General features: G+C 36.0%; 2 protein-coding genes across 3 annotated transcripts in view; both read left to right on the top strand.

Moving 5' to 3' along the window:
• Window positions 1-20,073, top strand: part of LOC137295962 (tyrosine-protein phosphatase non-receptor type 12-like) — a 146,490-nt gene that overhangs the window by 42,890 nt on the left and 83,527 nt on the right. The gene's annotated exons all lie outside the window — the stretch shown is intronic.
• LOC137295625 (cAMP-dependent protein kinase type II regulatory subunit-like) overlaps window positions 1-20,073 on the top strand; it is a 41,680-nt gene that overhangs the window by 10,729 nt on the left and 10,878 nt on the right. For both annotated transcript variants that reach the window (XM_067827076.1, XM_067827075.1), the window contains exons 4-9: window positions 1,748-1,831; window positions 10,217-10,258; window positions 11,482-11,546; window positions 13,358-13,511; window positions 13,959-14,060; window positions 16,725-16,799. In XM_067827076.1, coding sequence (XP_067683177.1) covers window positions 1,748-1,831; window positions 10,217-10,258; window positions 11,482-11,546; window positions 13,358-13,511; window positions 13,959-14,060; window positions 16,725-16,799 — 522 coding nt within the window. The remainder of the gene's footprint in view (window positions 1-1,747; window positions 1,832-10,216; window positions 10,259-11,481; window positions 11,547-13,357; window positions 13,512-13,958; window positions 14,061-16,724; window positions 16,800-20,073) is intronic.

The following is a 20,073-nucleotide window of genomic DNA, read 5'->3' on the forward strand; positions in this document are numbered from 1 at the left end:
CACATGATATGTTTTGTATGTGATTAGAATGTGATGATTATGGATGTGGATTAAGATAATCACATCAAAATCCCTTACAAAATAGTTACACTTAATTCCAGTTATTTCATATTACATTTAAAACTTGGTCACAAATTTGAAAAGAGTTGGTGAAAGCTGCTAATGGTCATAATCTATTTAATGAAGCTTTGTCTCCTGGACAAGCTTCACAAATTAGGTTCAGTACAGGTGGTTTCACAACTGACTAATTCTACACCAAGGGTCTGTTCCACTAGGCGATCAGAACGCTTAATTTCCATGCTTAACAAACATCATGATGGTGATCATGGTGGTAGTGCAATAACCATGATAACCATTTATGGAATGGGACCATGGAGAAAAGTAGAGACAAATATTTGATTCAGCATTATTACAGCAATGCACCTGGACAGTTACCTACAAGAAATGATATATGTTCACTGAAGCTGTTGCATTTCATCCCTGTTTATTAAAACAATTGAATTTAGTAAACAGTTAAAACAATTACAGATTTAGCAAACAATTAAAACAATAACATATTTAGCAAACAGTTAAAACAATAACAGATTAAGCAAACAAGTGAAGCAATAATTAAAAACAGATTTAGCAAACAGCCAATGGAATACATTGATGCTTTTTCATGTCATGATCATATCCAATACCAGAAATTCAGGGGCCAACATGCTGGGGTAGCCTAATATCTTGAACTTAATTTTAAGAGAAGTTGACCCATTGACCATGTACACTTACACGTCAGTCTAAGTAAACTTAGCCTCTAGAGCTGTGACAGTAAATCGTAGTATCGATAATCGTGATACTTTATCGAACGATAAATATGTAGATACTTTTTTTGTATCATGATACGTATCATTGACATCATAATTGTTAATTGTCACAAGCAATTGACGGTTATGTCAATATTTACATTGTTACTTGATATCAAAATATACTTTTCTATAGAAAATAACTGAAGATATCATATTATGATATGTATATTATGATATTGTATCGTTCCAAGATATCATTATAGAAATACAAGGGCCCATATCCTGAGGTAGTCTAAAATCTTGAACTTAAGTGTAAGGGCAATGACAAAAATGACCTACTGACCATGCCGACTTGCATGTTTATATCAGTCCCTGATATTTATTCATCATGTTCATTGCCATTCTCTTCCCACAGAGGTTACTTGTCATATCTTCCTACGAACCTCTGTTCTAATACAGCCACATTTTGTGGTTCTCATAAAATCCCCTAGCAGCTAAAAATGGCAGCATATTTATCTCCCTTTTTTCTGTCCAATCAGAACTCGTTACATCGACTTGACAAATGCAAGCAATGTGGAGAAACAAAAATGACATGACTGAATTCTGTCTATAAGAAACATTTGAGTATCGTGCTCGTGAAGAGGTTCTAGTTTTCAAGATGTATCCGGAAATTACTGAGATCTTTCGAACGATCACTTTTGAAACAAGGTCGCTGATTGCACTACTAAATCTGATTGCCTCCAGTCACGAGTCTTGAATGCTCGCACCATGAAAGGGTCGTATTAGAACAGAGGTTACGTAGGAAGATGTGGCAAGTAACCACTGTGGAAAGAGACTGGTTCATTGCTGATGTTGACTGAATTCGTGCTGACGAGACCTATTCTTCATGGACATCTGAATAGGGGTAAACAAGTCAAAATATGATGGTTCTTTCATTGATGTTTTTTCGTTTCTTATTTCAGATTGTTTATCCTAAATCAGATGAACAGAGACAGAGGTTGAGCAAGGCAGTAGAGCATATACTTTTATTCAGATCATTAGAACAAGTAAGTAAAACCAAGGAATATTATTCATACAACTTACGAAGTCTGAGGTGTATGTGTTGAAGTATGATTGAATGCTGTTCTAACAACTTAAACATTCTCTTTGTTAGGGGGCATTGCTTTTTTTTATATTATTGTTTATACTTTTCATGTTATATTGTTTCACTTTCAGAAGTTGTTTCAGGTTTTGCCTTATACATGTATGATCATGTCCTTGGCAATAATCTTTCACATAAATAATTTTGTTATTTCAAACCTGAGATGATCTGAATCTTAAAAGTATACAGTTATAAGTAACTGCAGAATGTTAACGGTCTTGAGAACCTAGTTTTTGTTAACTTAAAATATTGATAATTTTGTTGTCTAATCAGCTAGGCGTCATGGAACCTGAAGTATTTCTGGTTGATATTTATTACATTCATGTCTCAGGTGCTGTAATCTTACTTTGGGCACTGCACCTTGCTTTATTATTTCAGCTGGTAAATTATTGATGTATTGATAGATTACCCCCATCAGTTCTAAACTTCCTTTGTGGTGTTCCTACATTCTTGCACCTTACTTTCTCTGATGTTCTCCAATCTCACCATTTTAAACACGTTTCCCATTTACATGTAAGCGTTGAGCCAGCCGGGGCCTGGTGGGATTGGAAGTGCCATTGGTATTGAGAAGCTGTTATAACAGGAATTTCACCAGCAATAGCAACAAACTTGCCTGATGTGGCAGAACTCAGCAGTCATTCACAATGAACATAACCCCATTTACCACAACAGCTTTTAGTAATATTCTGAGTGAGCAGAGGTTCTTCGTTATGAAGGGACCTAAAATATAAAATTGTTTAATTCTCATTGTCTCTCTTTCTCGTCCTCCCTTACCGCATCATCACATCATGTAAGGGGCTCATGATAAGTTTTAATACCAGGAGTAGGTAGCTATAACATGTTTTCCCCAATATAAACTTTCAAACAGCATACAAAGTGCAGATGATCTTGAGTGTCTATAAATGTTCCACTTTTTGAGTGCATTTGAGATGTGACAGGCCTGATTTAATTCTATGCTACTTGCACCGACGCAGTCGAATATTTAACCTATTTATGAGCCTAACTTGCACAAGGTGCAAGTCAATTATTTAGAAGTAAGTCAAGAATGAATCTAACATTTTAAGCGTAAATATGTCAACTCATTTTTCTTCAAAACTTTCAATACCTATGTCACCGACACACAGCTGTTGATAGACACGTGTCCCCTATGACAGCTTAAGTAAACACGGATCAGCAGTGTCTCTGAGTTGATATGGTTTCATGGGCACTACATTGTGGAAATATTTTTATGTGCACCCAAACCTTTGTTAACACACTATGTTGAAATAGGAATTTGGCTTGTGCAACTGGGTCTTTATCTTAGATTGCACCTCGTGAAAGTAGGTTAACATCTCTGAAATCGAGCCCTGCATCACTACTGAACTTTGATCAATCACTGAGAAAGGGCATTGTAATACTGGGGAAAAAAAATCATTTTCTTCCAGAATAAAAACAGTGTGTATGTCATGCAAATTGTTCTGTTTAAAAGAAAGAAGCAAAACAAAGAAAAGTGATATTTTTTCATTGAGGTTTAGCCAAAGGGAGAAACATTTTACTGGTACCTTTTTCTGTGCTTCCTTGACAGTGTGAAGAAAAAATAATTGGAAAAATATCAAAAACATGGAAATGAACAAAAAAATTACCAATGCAGTATGCATGTATTATGCAACATTTGTTATTTGTGTGTTTTGTATTGCCTTGTTTTGTTGATTAGAACCATGAGAACAGCTGTTTCAGTGATGAAAACAAAAGGTTTGTTCAGCTTTATCTTTGTGACTGATATTCAGATTGATTGTTCACGTTACAGTTTATCAAAACATTGCCATGTAGTCTGCACAATGACTAGTTGTTTTATCATGACATCTGAATTCAAATTCTGTCAAGAAAGATACATGCCTAATTTTTTTGCAACCAAGCATTTCACATCTATCTCGAAAGCACTCCATCTTGGCTCTGTGGCATATTGCTTTTTCACTTTCAATATCAAGAACTTTGGAAGGTATTTGAAAAAAGGGCCATTGGTGAGAAAATCATTACCAGACAGCAGGCTCTAATACTGTTGTGCATGCACAGATCTGCTCTATCAATATTGCGACATTTGGTGGAGTATCAAATAGCCACCATATGATATTGAGTTCAGTTTGAGTTTATTTGACAGTGAAGCTTGCTCTTTTCAGCGTGATGGAAAGTGGTGTGAGGTTAGTCTAAAGTGTATCTTGAGTTCATGAATGCACACAGACCTCTTGGGTAATCGGGTAATCAATTGCCAGAGCTTTTCAGATGGATCTGTCATAACCACATATAGACACAAATTGAATTACCAGCTGGATGTAGGGCATCCCTTGAGAATCACTTCCCATACCATATGGAGCATCAGAATATTTGAGAGATGTTCCAACAAGTACAATTTGTCCAAAACGATAAACCTTATTTTAACAATGTTCTTGATAATAGTAACCTTTGCAAAACACTTTTAATTGATATTCAATTAATATAATTAATATATTTAAACAGTGTCTTGAGGGCAATCCTAATTCAGAACCATGAAATTTCATGACCTCTTACTATCCATGCTAACAGCTGTTGTGGATTTCTAAGTGGAAATTACCAGCAAGCTTCTTGAAACACCTCTAACATCCAGTGTTTAGCAAAATGTCCAGCATCTCATTTTGCACATTGTGTGCATGTTAAATTAGCTTGGCATTAAAGACATACATTTGTTTACCAATGATTGATTAATGGAGTTATACAGAGACAATGTTTTTTTTTCCATGCAGCTATTATCACATAACTGCAAAATCGAGAGGAAGGCAGGAAATTGGCATCACACATTTACAGATCCTTCATGACAATTCGCATGAGTGTGAGTGTGATATGAAATATGATTTCCTGCACTGGGAGGAAAAGCAATTCACTGTATGCTACAGACAGTGTAATTGCAGCATTTGCACACTGTATTTAGAAAGTATATAGAAACTACTGTATGATTTAACATTTTGAAACTTATAATGTTTTACTTCTACAATAAAACTGTCAAGATGGTTGTATTGGCCAATCTATTATCTAATAACATTTAAATATACATGTATACTGAATCAGAACAGTTCCTGTTGTTTTTACTTGTTTTTTATGAAAAAGGCTAGAAAGAAGATCAATGTCTTTTTTTTTAGATTATAAACTATTAACATTAAAATGTGTCCTTGTATCACAACAGTGTTTGAACTTAAGTTGGTCCGCTTGATAATTTTCAAGGATATTTGAAACTCTAACCTTAAACGTATTGTGATGAGGAGCCTAATTATATCATTCCACCTATCAATTGCTGCAAAATATGTGCAAATACATTTCCTTGTTTTTCATAGAAAGACTTATTTGGCAAGTTCATTGCTGTGTGACATTACTTTACAGAAATTTGTTGGAAATCAGGGTAGTTTTGTTATGATGATAAATTGGTATATTAATTGGTTGTTAGGTACATGCTAGTTGAATGGCTAAAACATTTACACTTGCTCTTGGCACAAAATGGATATGAGTGGAATGCAAACTGTCAAGTAGAAATGTTTGTGGCACAGTGTTACAGATTCAATGTGTCCTTTTCACAATTAACACATGAATAATACTTGAAGGGAACAATTTCAGTCTAAGTAAACTTATCCTCAGTACTTTTCGTTACACTTCACCACCGAGTCTAACGAAACCTTATGAGAGGTCGCGTCAGGTAACCTTTGAGATTGACCAATCAGAACACAGCTTACGAACGATTCCGAATGCTATTTAGTGTACGCTTGCTTCCGGTTGATGCACACGGCGCACGTTACAACCATGACAGCGGTGAGTAAATAGTCCCTGAAAATAGTGTTTTTGGCAATATTCAATAATGCCATCTTGCGGAAATATTAGCTAACAGTAACCATGTCAACAGAACCCCCAAAGCATTTATACTGCGGGTCAAATAACTGTGTTACATACAGATTTTTGTTTGTGGAGAGATCTGTGTCAGCAACCTGAATATTTTGAAAGTCCCTCCAATCCCTAAATAGTAGTCGTTGTTTGATTGGTTAAATCTATTTAACCGTCTCGTGTTTGATTGGACGGTTATAAGTTGCTCAAAGGTTACCTGACGCGACCTTCTACTCGGTTTTGTTAGAGTTAGTGGTGGAGTGTAATGAAATACACTGAGACTAAGTATACTTAGACTGGGAACAATTTGGCATTTGTACAGACAGATTTGTACAATCAAGTATTTGTGCTATAGGTAAAGAGCTATCTAATTTTTCAAGTGATTTCTCAATGATTGAGACTTCGACCCTGTGAATGCAACTTAGATTTTGGGGAAATCATACAGACAAATTGTCAGGTCCGAAAAAATATATGTAAGAACTCCTTTCACCTCTTTCAGAGTTCCTCTGCATGATTTGTGTTGCCAAGTTTAATTGGTTAGATAATTTAAAAAGCGAAATTCAGTTGTGATAGGTATGCTCAACTTCCAAGCGTAGACACCTCATTGGATAGAAAGCCAGCCAAGGGAGGTAATAAAATTATTGGGCTGAGCTGTAGTTGCGTCCAGGGTATAGTGAAGTTTTGTTGGAACATATACCCTGGAGATATCAAGGATTGTAAGAGGGGTATATTGAAAATAATAGAGGAGTGCTTAGCCAATCCTAAAATGACATTTACGTGTGAGGTAAGAAAAAGATATTATGTACTTTCATGAAGCTGATATTCAGGTGGTATCGACATATATGAATCAGTGAATAAAGGGAATGGGTTTCATGTTGACATTGTTAAACTGAAGGTATTAAGCAGTATTGATTCAACTATAGATCCAGCTTGTCAGCTGTCCAAACTGTTTTATTTTGGATGTTGTTTTGTTTAATAACAACAGCTTCAGAACATCTCAACAGCTGGTTCCATAAACCTATCAATAACCTACATTGGAGTGGATCAACGTTGTCAATGATGTTGAATATCTTTTCACATCTAATACCAGCCTGCACGTCTTCTTGGGTTGTTTGAAGTAGTTTTAGCATTATTATCATGATTACTGTATCTTTTATTTTTGGTCATGTTTAGTGAGTTTTCAGACAGACAATCTAATGGTAATCATAAATGTAGACCTTGTACTATTTATGGTTATATCTATTTAGCTGATTTTCAAGTTTCAGAACCACCATATACATGACCCAGCTGATTCTAAGTTGTGTTATACTGATGTGTTTATTTTGGTCTAGGGGTGGTGATCGTAGCCTAATGGTCAAAAAGTCCTCCCATCACATTTGAAGATCCAGTTTGATTCCCCACATGGGAATGCATGAAGCATATTTCTGATGCCCCTTTCTATGAAATTGCTGGAATATTGCTAAAAGGGTTGTGAAAACCATATTGAGTCAGTCAGTGCTATTGTCGTATAATGGCCTCTTCCAGAAGGTTTCTACTACAAAGCCAAATTGCATTAGAGGGTTTTGCTCATTTTTCTGGTAGTGCCCTATGATATAGGTCAGTTGCATATAATGTTATACAGAGAGTGGACATGTTGCATGGGATCCATTCATTTACCTTGACTTGAACTTGAATTATGCCTGGTATATGAAAAAATTGATATTCTTTGAAAACTTGTACTAGAAGATAGACATATGTAACAATATTTCATATTTTAGCATATTTAGCACATGTTCATATGTTTTAGTTTACTGTTTTGTTTTTGTTTGTTAAACAAAATGTCAGTCCATCAGAACTGATTGCTTGTCAGTTTTTGTTTTGTTTTTTAAATAATGTATTTGACATTAAAAACAAACCTTTGTTATAACTTTTCCTATACACAAATTGATATTTTTAATTCTTTATATGCCCATTCTTGGATCAGCCAAGGCGAGAGGTGACTAGATGTATAATCCGTATATCATGTGATGTGGTGTACAGAATTCACAATTGTGATCTGATGGCTGTACACTTGAAGACTGTCAGCGTGCAGTGTGCACCATTTGTCATTCTGCTTTCTATCATTGTTCTCTTCTACTGCACGTTCTTGATACTCTAAATCAACTGATTGGTGGTCATTTTCATGTGGATATAATGCACAGTGTGGTGGACTTGCTTATCTGTACCACAGCTAGGTCACTGTGTTACCATACCATGTGCAGGTGTTGTAAGCCTGCACCAGACTTGGTTCATTATAGAAACATGGTCATTTAAAAGAAATTTCTTCAACAGGAGTCTCTGAATACCTGCCTTTAAGTTTAAAGAAGGCATACCTGCCTTTATATAGCTCAAAAGTACAACTTTCCTGATTCACTTTTGTTGGGAACATGCTAAGACATGAAGTCAGTCATCATTCCAAAAAAGTAGCAGATATTCCATTTTTTGTGAGCATACCACTAGCCAATACTGATACATATGAGAAAAAGTAATGTAGATCCATACAGATGAAACATTTCCAGTCATTTATCAGTCATATATCCCTGACAGTTTTTGAATGTTATAAGATTGGAATAGCACATGCACAAATAATCAAAATATTGAGGCACATTAGGAAGTATATGCTCACATAAAGGATACATGTAACATTTGTTAGATTGCTGCAGGCCAAGTATTGCCTAGTTTCTCAGGATCTAGTTTCCAAGTACAAAGACACACAGACAGACCAATATATGCATGTCATACTGACTAAACCAGCAACTGTATTAATAACCTCCAAGAAGCATTTTAATTTTCCAGATGTCATACGGATGATGGATGTTACTAAATTAGTGTTAGACCTCTAGCTAGCAGCGGCAAGGGCAGTGTTACACTGAAGCTGTGACTCCCTTTATGTACTACTTTTCAATGTATGCAACTTTGTGGAAGATGTTACATTCTATTCGGAGTACCGTTCTTGGATACATATTGTAATTGAATATACTGGTGTGCCTTTATTCATGTTATCAATTTTCATTCCAAATCTATGGGAGCAAATTTCCGGTATGACAAGATGCCCCTTAATATCTAAATGGTAAATGCTAGTAACCGTGGTAACTTATGACCTGTGTTATTTTGAGAGTTATTAATGGACACAATAAATAATGCCTTTGCAAGTACTTCTGTTTTTCACAATGCAGAATGATATACACAAGCACATAATTTGCTAAAAAACAGAAAGCATCCAACTTTGCCTTTGATAACTAATCAAAACAAACAGGTAGGTACTTCTGGACAAAAACAGTTAGGGATATATGTAAATTTTGAAATTGTGAACAATGATGCATTTACTTATTGGCATATTGATAAATTATCAATCATAAAAATACCAATATCCTTAACTTATTTTGTCCAGCATATATGGGATTAGAAATGGTGGGTGTTTTGAAGTCATAAAGCAGCTACCATGTTATCCAGGACAGCTGTTGGTCCACACCATTGGCTGAGATCTACTCCACAAGTTCTCGTATTACTGAAAGTCTCATTTTAAACATGTCAAATGCCATTGATGTTTTGAATGTCATGACTTTCAGTACATGCAGTAAGTTTCAACAGTACATACAGTACAGCTAGATGTTGTCCCTGTTTCATGAAGCTTAATGTTTTACAAGGTGATGTTGTATCTATGTGGTTTAATAACTGGATAATTGTTGAACATGTGGAAAGATTGTGTCTGTGATATGTAGCCACATCAACTTGTATGTCTTTGTATGCTCCAGTGAATGTTTTTTTGGTGTTGGGATGATGAGACAAGGATGATGTCAGGGTTTTATAGGAAAGTTATGATGTAATCATTCTCAGTTCCATACTTTACGATATGAGAGACTAAGTTGTAGATCTGGATATATGTTTTCTAATTGGCATTCTAGAAGTTGAGGCGGTGTATGTTATTGCTTTTTACTGTGGCTGTATGTGAAATACAGAAATACATTTCCGTAACATGCTTTTTGAGTTTTAAAACCATTTTTCAGACATCACAAATTTCAGCCTTAAATCTTCTTAACCATTGTGAACAAAGATGAGAAGGCTTGTTATGATTGAAGCTATAATGAGCTTTAATTAATATCAGATACGAAACATGGTATGCTTTAGTCCTGACTTGAAGATACGTAACTGTACTACATCATGGGGCTTTCTTTGAGATTTACAATGTTATTCAGATGGAGGAGATTCTAATGCCATGTTGTTGATCCAATTTTAGCATGGTTTCACAAATACATCTCTACATTTTATCTGGATTAAAGTTTGCACAAAATCCTGGACAAATGGTTTGATTCCAATCTTCTCATGTGTGTGCTTTTATTTCTCTTATTTGCTGATTGCAGCAATAACTTTATCATCTGTTATTCGTTTTCAGGAGCAAATGCAAGAAGTATTAGATGCCATGTTCGAAAAAAAGGTGAGCAAATCGTGTCTGCTTCCCCCTGTGACTGAGGTGAAAATTGATTTAATTGCTAGTGTAACTGTGTTATCTGCTGAGGAAGTGACAGATAGGTTTTCTGAGATAATGGTCTGTAATTTGATGAACATCCAGGGCTGGGATTTTAACCTGCTTTTAATCCCCACGATAGCAAGTTCCCCAATGCATCATCAAACAAAGATTTCATGCAGCTTTACTCTTGCCTACAGTTTACTGGCAGCACAGTCCCAAGCTAGCCTAAAATGACAAAACGGTGGCTAAGTAATGAAAACATGATTTATTATAATTACATTATGTGATGTGTACTTTGAACAAGTTAAAGTACCACACTTTGTTTTCTTTATCAAATTGACTTTTGAGAAGCAATGCCAGATTTATGCATTGTGGAAATATGATCAGCTTGCAGTTGCAAGGATATACTGCAAGGCAAAACAACAGCATTACTTTGTCATGATTTGATTTGTTTTGATTTGAAGTATCATGATCATCATAATGGTTGCAGAAATAGAATAACCTTATCACCATTCCTGTACCAGGTCTACAGCATTGTTAGACATTAGTGTTGGGATTCAGAAAGAAATCCACTATCGATTATCGGAGGACATGTGATGAACAATTGTCAGTTATAATCATAATATATACATTTTTAATGTAATCACCAATTTTTAAAGTTCCCCCAACCCCAGCACTTTTTATTTCTAGAGAATGATTTTCTTTATAAATAATGCTGTCATACAATAAATTGCAAACATGCAAGAAAGGCCCAGGAATTGTTATTAAACAATAAAAGTGGTTAAAATTTTACAATGTGCATTGATTTATGCTGTTGAGCGCATGTTTATTTGTGAATATTCGTCAAATTTAATGGCTAGTTTACTTCATTCAAGTGTGTTATGCCAAAACAACAAAATTCTGATTAACAAAAATATGATTTTACAATCAATCATTCTTAGTCCTTCTTTCAATCAATTTCCGATTATTTTTTATCATAGGAACACCATAAGTAGACATTAACTTGAACTGTTTCCTCTCCTAAGTAGCAACATCTTTAGGGCATCACCTGAAACCCCTTTTCTAATGCTAAAACCTCGATATTGAACTACATGTCAGGAGATCTGTAACATTAGATAGACTTGAGCTAGTGCTGTGAACTGTTCCTGGTGATTTTGTCAGTTAAAGACAGTTCTTGCTTCTTGTTGCAGGTGGAACCAGAAGAACATGTAATAGATCAGCATGATGACGGTGACAATTTTTATGTAATAGACAGGTAATACCAACAATGTGGTTGGCAGTTGTATTGCCACTGAGCAGTAGAACTTACTCCGAAGGGTGCTGTAATGCTGTGTCTCACTATCAGTATGTCAAAGTTCACACTGCACAGATGGACAGTATTTTCTTCAATCTGCTTATACTCCACACAAGCCAAGCATGATTTGGAGACTTTGAATTTTTATGTAATAGACAGGTAATACCAACAATGTGGTCAGCAGTTGTATTGCCACTGAGCAGTAAAACTTACACCATAGGGTGCTGTAACTCTATGTCTATGAGCGTGATCAGTATGTCAAAGTTCACACTACCCAGATGGACAGTATACACATGTAAGTTTGCTTCAATCTGTTAATACTCCACACAAGCCAAGCATGATTTGGAGACTTTGGAACATTCATTATGTTGCAATCTGTTCTTCGGCAGACAATTAACTCGGAGACTAGAAGTTCTCATGTTGTCAGTGATTTTTGAGAACAGATAATTTCTGTGTGAGTCATAGCGTGATGTAGTTGTAGACAAACATCTGATGAAACCAATGCATTAGTTTTACTATAGCAAACTATCATGGCTATTACCTTTGTAAATAATTACGTCTGCACACTTGGCAAACTGTTTTTGCAATGAAATATGTTCTGATGCTAGGAAATGGAGTCTGTGTAAAAGGGATGAATGGCATTGTGCAGATTCCTGCAATGGCTGACAACATGTTGACTTCCTCACTGACATATGGATGGTTAAATTTGCAATACACATAAAGAAATTTTTATAATCATAATCATGGTAGTGTACTTTGACACACTGTTCTATAGAAAGGTAGTGGTTAAACTGACTGCAACAAATATACTTGTTAAGTCCCTATACCAAAGTGGCCTTTGCCTTTTGAGTACTGTTTTGAGAGAGGCTTTCATGCTCAGATGCAAACTATACCGTATCAGTAGTGATTCAGTAATATGAAGAGTAACTTTTGTGATTATGTCCACTTTGGATGGGACACTCTTCTATTAATTGTCAGATTTGAATGCAATATCTTAACGAACAATTTGGATGATGTCATGCCAAAATAGCCAGTGTTGTAAAACACAGGAAAAGACAGTATTGTAGACTCGTGAAGGTCCCAGGGTAGAATAGGCCTTCAGCAACCCATGCTTGCCATAAAAGGCGACTATGCTTGTTGTAAGAGGTGACTAACAGGATCGGGTGGTCAGACTCGCTGACTTGTTGACACATGTCATCAGTTTCCAATTGTGCAGATGGATGCTCATGTTGTTGGTCACTGGATTGTCTGGTCCAGACTTGATTATTTACAGATCACTGCCATAAAGCTGGAATATTGCTGAGTGCGGCGTAAAACTAAACTCACTCACTCCATATTGTAGTTATCAATCTATTTTCAATATGGTCACAAGACCTGAAGTGCCTGCTTGTCCTCAGATGTTAGTAGTGTGTTAGTTCTGATGATACTGTTACTGATGATTTTGTTCTGAATGGAATCTTACATGTCTTCTCAGCTATTCACCCTTGAATGTACCCAAATTTTGTAAAGATTTCAAGAAGGGATATCCCACTTAAACCTATCATCGTTGATAACTTCATGTTTTAAGGCTTTGCGCAAATGAATTGATTAGACATTTCTCCTTTAGATGCCCTTATAAGTAACATACATGACAGACCATGCAAAAGTCTCAATTTCTTAAAAAAAAAAAAATAATAATTCTTGACACCATAGATTGTTTCATCAAACCATGATTACATTCCTATATGCTAAGCAATAATGAACTAATTATGTTTTCTTTTCTCTTTTTGCAGTGGATTGTATGATATTTATGTAGAAATAGATGGTAAACCAAAAAAAGTAGGCTCTTACGATAATCAGGGAAGCTTTGGAGAGCTTGCACTCATGTACAACATGCCACGGGCAGCCACAATCATTGCCACAACACCAGGAACGCTGTGGGCGATGGTGAGATCTATTAGATACGATGTTTTGTAGGAAGAATGTTTTTTGCATTGAGTGTCATTCATAAACTATTTATGATTTCTTTGCTTGAGATAAGAACAGTCGGTATAATTCTCTGAAAAAATAATATATGAAAAAATTGTTTTATTATATAGATATGATATCAACTTCTGTAGTTAAAATGTGATTTCATTAAATGTCATCAGAATACTATTTATCGTTTGTGTGCCTTACACTGGAAAGTGGTATACAATACTACCAGTATAATATGTAAATGTTTGAACATGATGAAAGTAGGTGTATGTTCAGGTTTATTTTTTTATGGTGTTAGTGCATAGAATATTTACCAAAATTTCAGTATATTTATGAGAAATTTGCTTATGCATGCATTTTGTTACTAGTATCAAGGTAGCAATTTGGTCATGATGTATATTCCAATGTATTTTTCAGGATCGGGTGACGTTCCGAAGGATAGTATTGAAAAATGCTTACAACAAGAGGAAAATGTATGAGTCTCTTATAGAGAGTGTACCACTGCTCAAATCGCTAGAGGTAGGTGGGGGCTTTTGTACTTGTCACTAACACAGAGGCAGTCCAGATGCAATTTGGGGGATTCAAAGAAACTTAGAGTCACAAAGAGTCATCAAACTATGCAACACAAAGTCATTGTTTTAACAGGGCTCCAGTGGCATGGTGGTGCCATTTTTTCTTGAAGTCCTGATACAACTGATTTCTTTGAATCCAAAATTGATAATGAATCAATGATTTATGTGTTGGCGTAATAACTATGTGTAACCGTGATGTGAAATTCAGTTCAAAATAGCATTGTGTCCAGCTCACCTGCCTACTGGTAATTCCCACCTGAGGTTGTTTTTGAGTTGATGGATGTGTTGGTCTGTTGTTGCTTACATACCTTTTAAGACAATGTCTGTTAACAGGGGTGTGTATGCTCCATGAACTGACATTGAACAGTCAGTTTATTGAAGTCCCTTTGTGCTTCTACCATACTTTCCATGTTGTCTATTCTCAGTTTGGCGTTTATTGTCATATTGAATGTTTCATCAGGAGACTGTTATATGTAGTATTGAGCTACTGAGATAGACATGTCTTGACGAGTTGCTGTATGATTTCTTTTTGTATTTCCCTACCTGCACCAGGTGCAACTAGTGACTTCATCAAGTAGCACTGTCAGTATAATTGCTGCTTTATGTTTAAACAATTCCATCTCTGTCAAAAACATTAGTTGATTCATTGTCAATAGACGATGAGGGATATTCATGGCCAACTAACTCCACCACGGATTTGAAAAATTTGGAAAATTGAAATAACATAACAACATAACAAAATTCGTAAGTGCATCCACAGGGATGCAGAAAAAGTCCAAATACTCTTTGTAAAAATTTGAATCAAGTAACAGTAAGTTACTACTACTAGTTTGCTACTAGCCAGGTTATGGTGTCATTTGCAATTTAATTACTGTAACAGTGTGATGACAATACAGTAACTGTAACTGTATTGCAACAATATTACAACATGGCATTACTATTGATAATACTATTTAAGTGTCTGGGCCCCCCAGTTTGTGGTCAGGACCTCTGAAAATTACAGGTATGAGTCCCAGGAGCCCTCAAATGCTGGACACAAAATAAATCTCTGTTCACTATCCCAGACATGCTCCCAATACTACTTGTCTGGAGGGATGTTTTGAAACATCATTTCTTTCTAACAATTTCAGTCATGAATTTGATTTATCTCCAATTTGTAAAATCAGCAAAGTCAACTTGTCTCACAGTTCAAGTGATGCATCACACAGTGACCTTGACCTTCCAGATTGCCACAATATTATGTCCACAGTCTATGATCTTTTAGCTTATTTGTGGACATGAAAGTAGATTTATGTTTTTCGCTTCCAGTAATTAATTCTCCTGACTAGAAACTTAACACTGGCAATTTACACCAATAAAACTGCTGATATGCACTTGTGATGGAAAATGATACCTACAATGAGTGCAACCTGACAATAAGAGTTAGCAGCACGAGCACTGGTGAACGAAATCAACCCCTGCAAGTTTATATGCTATTTTAGTTTGACATAGACAGTTGTCACATTGTTAAAGCGCAGTTTGCTGTCTGACATTTTCTTGAAGACAGATTACTCCTTAATGCCATTTGCAGTCATCTTTATTTCAAGTATATTCTACTATTTACATCCAGTCAGTCTGCAGATGTATCAATGCACTCAGGGCTGTAAATGAAAGGGTATCAAGTGACAAGTCACAGAAGAATATTAACCTGTTTACAAATTCAGTTGTTTTTCGTTACAGTTCTGTAGCAAGACTTAAAAAATGCAGTCTTTAACAGACTTAACAGTGCTCTTGACAACTAGCAAACATAAGTATCCGAATCTTAACTAGTAGTAAATGTAAATGATATTAACATTCTGTGGTTGCGATCTGTAGACTACAGCGATTATTAATGTAGAAAGAAAGCTAGATGCCAGAGATGTCCTGGAACCTGACTGTCAGTTTCCACTTGGTTTCCTATTCCATTTGGAGCAATCATCAACAGTGCCCCAAAATAGCAATACACCGTAGGCCATCAATATATTCCACTGGTCTCTGAGAACATTTTCTTTTCTAGATTAGTATTAATGGAACAGTGGTAGTGTCATACTGTGGGTAGTGTAGGGCTGCAGCGAATACACTGTGTGGTGAATATGATGTGGATCACAAATTTTGGTTAATGAATTCAGATAATTATTCACAAATAAAATATTATAGTCAAGTGATTGATGCACAATATGGAATGCTCATGTTAACAGCGTTCAACTGTCCCAACAAGAACTATTTATCTCCTGGCATGCCACTCAAATTTGGTATGTACTAGTTATAGTCAACAGTGCCATGTGACTTGGCAAACTAACATGACTTGCGCTACTGCACGGCCATTTTTGGCTATCTCACTGTGGAAAAGGACATAGGGGTTGAAGTAAAACACACTCCCTCAAAAGAATCGTAAATGTTTGTTGATATTCTGTTCTGATGACCATGAATAACGAATTGAATTCATGAAGGGCTTTGGTTCAATTCACTGAATATGCGAGTGAATTGTAACCGCCTTAGGATAGTGCTCATTTTACGAAACTATTTTCTTTCATTGTAACTCTAACAGGGATTTTTGTTAATGAGTAAGTCAGAAAATGAATTTCAATTGCAGTCCTATGAGAGGATGAATGTTGCTGATGCTCTTCATTCCAAGACCTTCGAAGATGGAAGCCTGATCATCAAACAGGTAGGTGGTGTTGAGTTTTGACATTGGCAGCAGTTAGTTGTGTACAGCCTGGTAATGTTTTAACGTTGTGGAAATATACTGGAAGATATCATTATTTAGATCCAGACAAAGTAGGGCCTTGGGATAGTCTTCTGGTTAAAATGTTCATCATGGGTACAATTTCTGGTGTCCCTTGGTGGATAAATACAGAAATATTGCTGAAAGAGGCGTAAAATTAAATTCATTCACTTAGTTTCCACAGAGTACTTAGAAAAGAAAATGTGTTTCAGTTGTCTGTCAGTTGATGCTGGTACACAATATGTCATGTGGTGGTGTAATGTTTCATCGGATTGTAAAGTTAACTCGTTGAAGGTCAGGTTCTGCAATGCACCTACAGGAAAGCAGCATCAGCGTTCTTTGAGAAGTCTATGGAGCAGTTACAGACAACTAGTTGTCAAGGATACCAGATTAATTTGTAATTACAGGCTACCTGACTTACCCATTTAATGCTGTGGCATGTCCCCTGTGGCAGCACTGAACAGAGAATTAGTGGTACTTGAACAGACTGACCATTAATCATTCAAGAATTAATCCTCCCTATGTTCAAGTTCCTATGGTTACTTACATATGACCTGACAATACCAGTGGCGTGTGCAGGGTTTTACGGAGATGTTGGAAAACATGGGGGATGTGTCATGGCAACACCCAATATTTTTGTGTGTGGAGTCATTTTCAGTATTTGGAAGTCAATATTTCTTTGTGTAAATCCAAAAGCATGCTATTTCAAAGATTATATTGTTTTGTGTGGTATTGTCATTATTGTGATTAGCTAATTAATAGCAATATTTCCACTGTTCAATTCAATCATAACAAACCCCAGTACCCTGAACAAATATTGTGATTTATTCACTGTAACATACAGTTGTTACATGAGCTGAAGCAAATATCTAATGAAGACCTATAACGTGAAAAACTTCAGATTATTTTACTGACAACATATGTGAACTTTGTAACAAGTTATCTGCTGACTCCCAGCAAATAACTTCATTGGCATGATATTTGTGTTAATTACTCTCAGTATCTAACTGTGTATCTCACACCACCAAATACAGCATAGTTTAATTCCAACAACCAGGATTACTGCCTCCTCAGAGTTCTCTGGAACAGTCAGATAGCTCTGAAAAAGTCATATTGTCACCTAAATCTGTCGTTCTGAACCCTGAGTTCTGGGGGTCAGCCATAAGACTTGCCCCAAGTGTGACTCTGATTAAAATATTTTGAGAGTCTTTTACATAGTTGTTGCTTCAAATATGCAGGAATCATGCTTCATGGAAAACCATGCGGGTATTGTTTAGGTTTCATCATGGCACATGTATATCTGTGAGTGAGTGAAGCAATATTCTAGCAATATCACTGTTAGGGAGACACCAGAAATGGGCTTCACACATTGTACCCATGTAAGGAATCGAACCCAGGTTTTCAGCTAGACGTGTGGACCCTTTAACCATTTAGCTACCCCATTGCCCCAGTATACCTATGCATAAATTGACATTAAGATCATTACTCATACATGTAAATGTTTATTTCAGTAGTTCTCACAATCCTTTCAACAGTTACTGCCATAAAAATCAAAAGTCATTATTTTCAAACGGCAGTGAGTGACTTAAATTGTAAATTGCACAGTAATGAGTTTTCTTTCAGTTGTTCTGTTTTTATGCAGAGTTAATTTATATTCAAAGTGAATAAGAAAAAGATATAATTTGAATATCTAAAAATGCCCCTATTCTGTCAATGCCAGAGTATTTGTGAATGTGTTACATCCACAGGATTACATTGCATATTGATCAGGGTGACAACACAATGTGTTGTGTGGGGGCTCTTTATTGTTGATTAGAGTGTAAGGGGGCCAGTAAGAACATACAGATTGATTTCCCAACCTGCGTCATGCCACATGCAGCCATTGGATGTGAGACAGTGTCTCCACTGTCTAAACCCTGCTTTCAAATACTTGCCACTTCTTATGAGGCTCTGCTGTTATTCGATTGCAGATTTATTGATCAAAGCTGTTATAACGTGACATTTTGGTGGTGTGAATAGTGAAGACATTAACAGAGATCTGCATTCTCTGAGACTTTGTTTGCTGATAGTGTTAATATTACTTATGAATTTGTATGATATTGAGTTGGTTTTTTCAGTGTTGATAGATCTCTGATTCCAAAATAAAGTTAGACTGATAAGGCATTCAGGAGGTAATTTGATGGTTAATCCTTTTGGACAGGATTGAAATTATGTTTCCATTTGTGTGGAAAAAAATGCTTTCTCATATTTGGAAGTGAGCATTTCAATATTCAGTGTAAAGAAATGTATACTAATTTATTCATGGAGTCAAATTATGAAAATTCATCTGTGCCAAAATAGTACCAATATTAGTTCACTGTCACTGATTTTAGATCTGCAAAACACTCTCTTATATTCAGTATGAAAATTGTAATTATTCTTTGTTTGAAAATGGTAGTGAGATACAGTAATTTTGAAGGAGCTCAAACCTTTAGGTCATATCCCATTTGTCCTACTCCCATTAGTCATTCAGCAAATGAGGGATTAAAACAAGAACAGGCATATATGCTTTGTGCAAAATGAGCTAGCCCGCTATTTAGGGAGCCTGAAGTTAGTTTGATCTCTAGCACCAAGAATGACACAGTCTTTGGTAATGAGAACATATAAATGAATGTTATTGAAGTAAATTACATTGAGATTATGAACTGTTCAGCAAAAGAAACACAACGCTGCCTTTTTGTCAAGTTCTTCAATAAAAGAGAACCAGAATGGTGTCAAATCATTTTATTCTATAGAAGCACTATCAATTTAACAGCTAAAAGTTGTTGTTGACATTGACTTGCAATGAGTTCAAATTGATCGCAGTCAAATGGAGATACCCCAGAATGAAAAAGCGAGTCTCTTTAGTAGTGTGTATAGCCACCTTGAGCTTGCACACAGGCCTTGCAAAGTCACCTCACTGAGTTCACAAGAGCCTGAAAGAATGCTTGAGGCAAGTGGTCCACTCAAACACCAGTCTCAGTTCCAACTGTGCAAGTATGTGGGGCAGTCTACCTGCATCAATCCTACGTCCAGTGCAGTCCCAAAATGTTCAGTGGGAGCCATATTCGGGGAAAGAGACAGCCATGGAAGGAGTTGAATGTTGTTCTGAGCCAGATAATCTAACCTAACCTTTACCATCAATACTGTACCTCTTTCCTTGATATACATCTGATCCATCATTTTGAGCATCATAAAA

Source organism: Haliotis asinina, chromosome 9 (genome assembly GCF_037392515.1).
Source record: "Haliotis asinina isolate JCU_RB_2024 chromosome 9, JCU_Hal_asi_v2, whole genome shotgun sequence".
In the NCBI taxonomy this organism is placed as follows: domain Eukaryota; kingdom Metazoa; phylum Mollusca; class Gastropoda; order Lepetellida; family Haliotidae; genus Haliotis; species Haliotis asinina.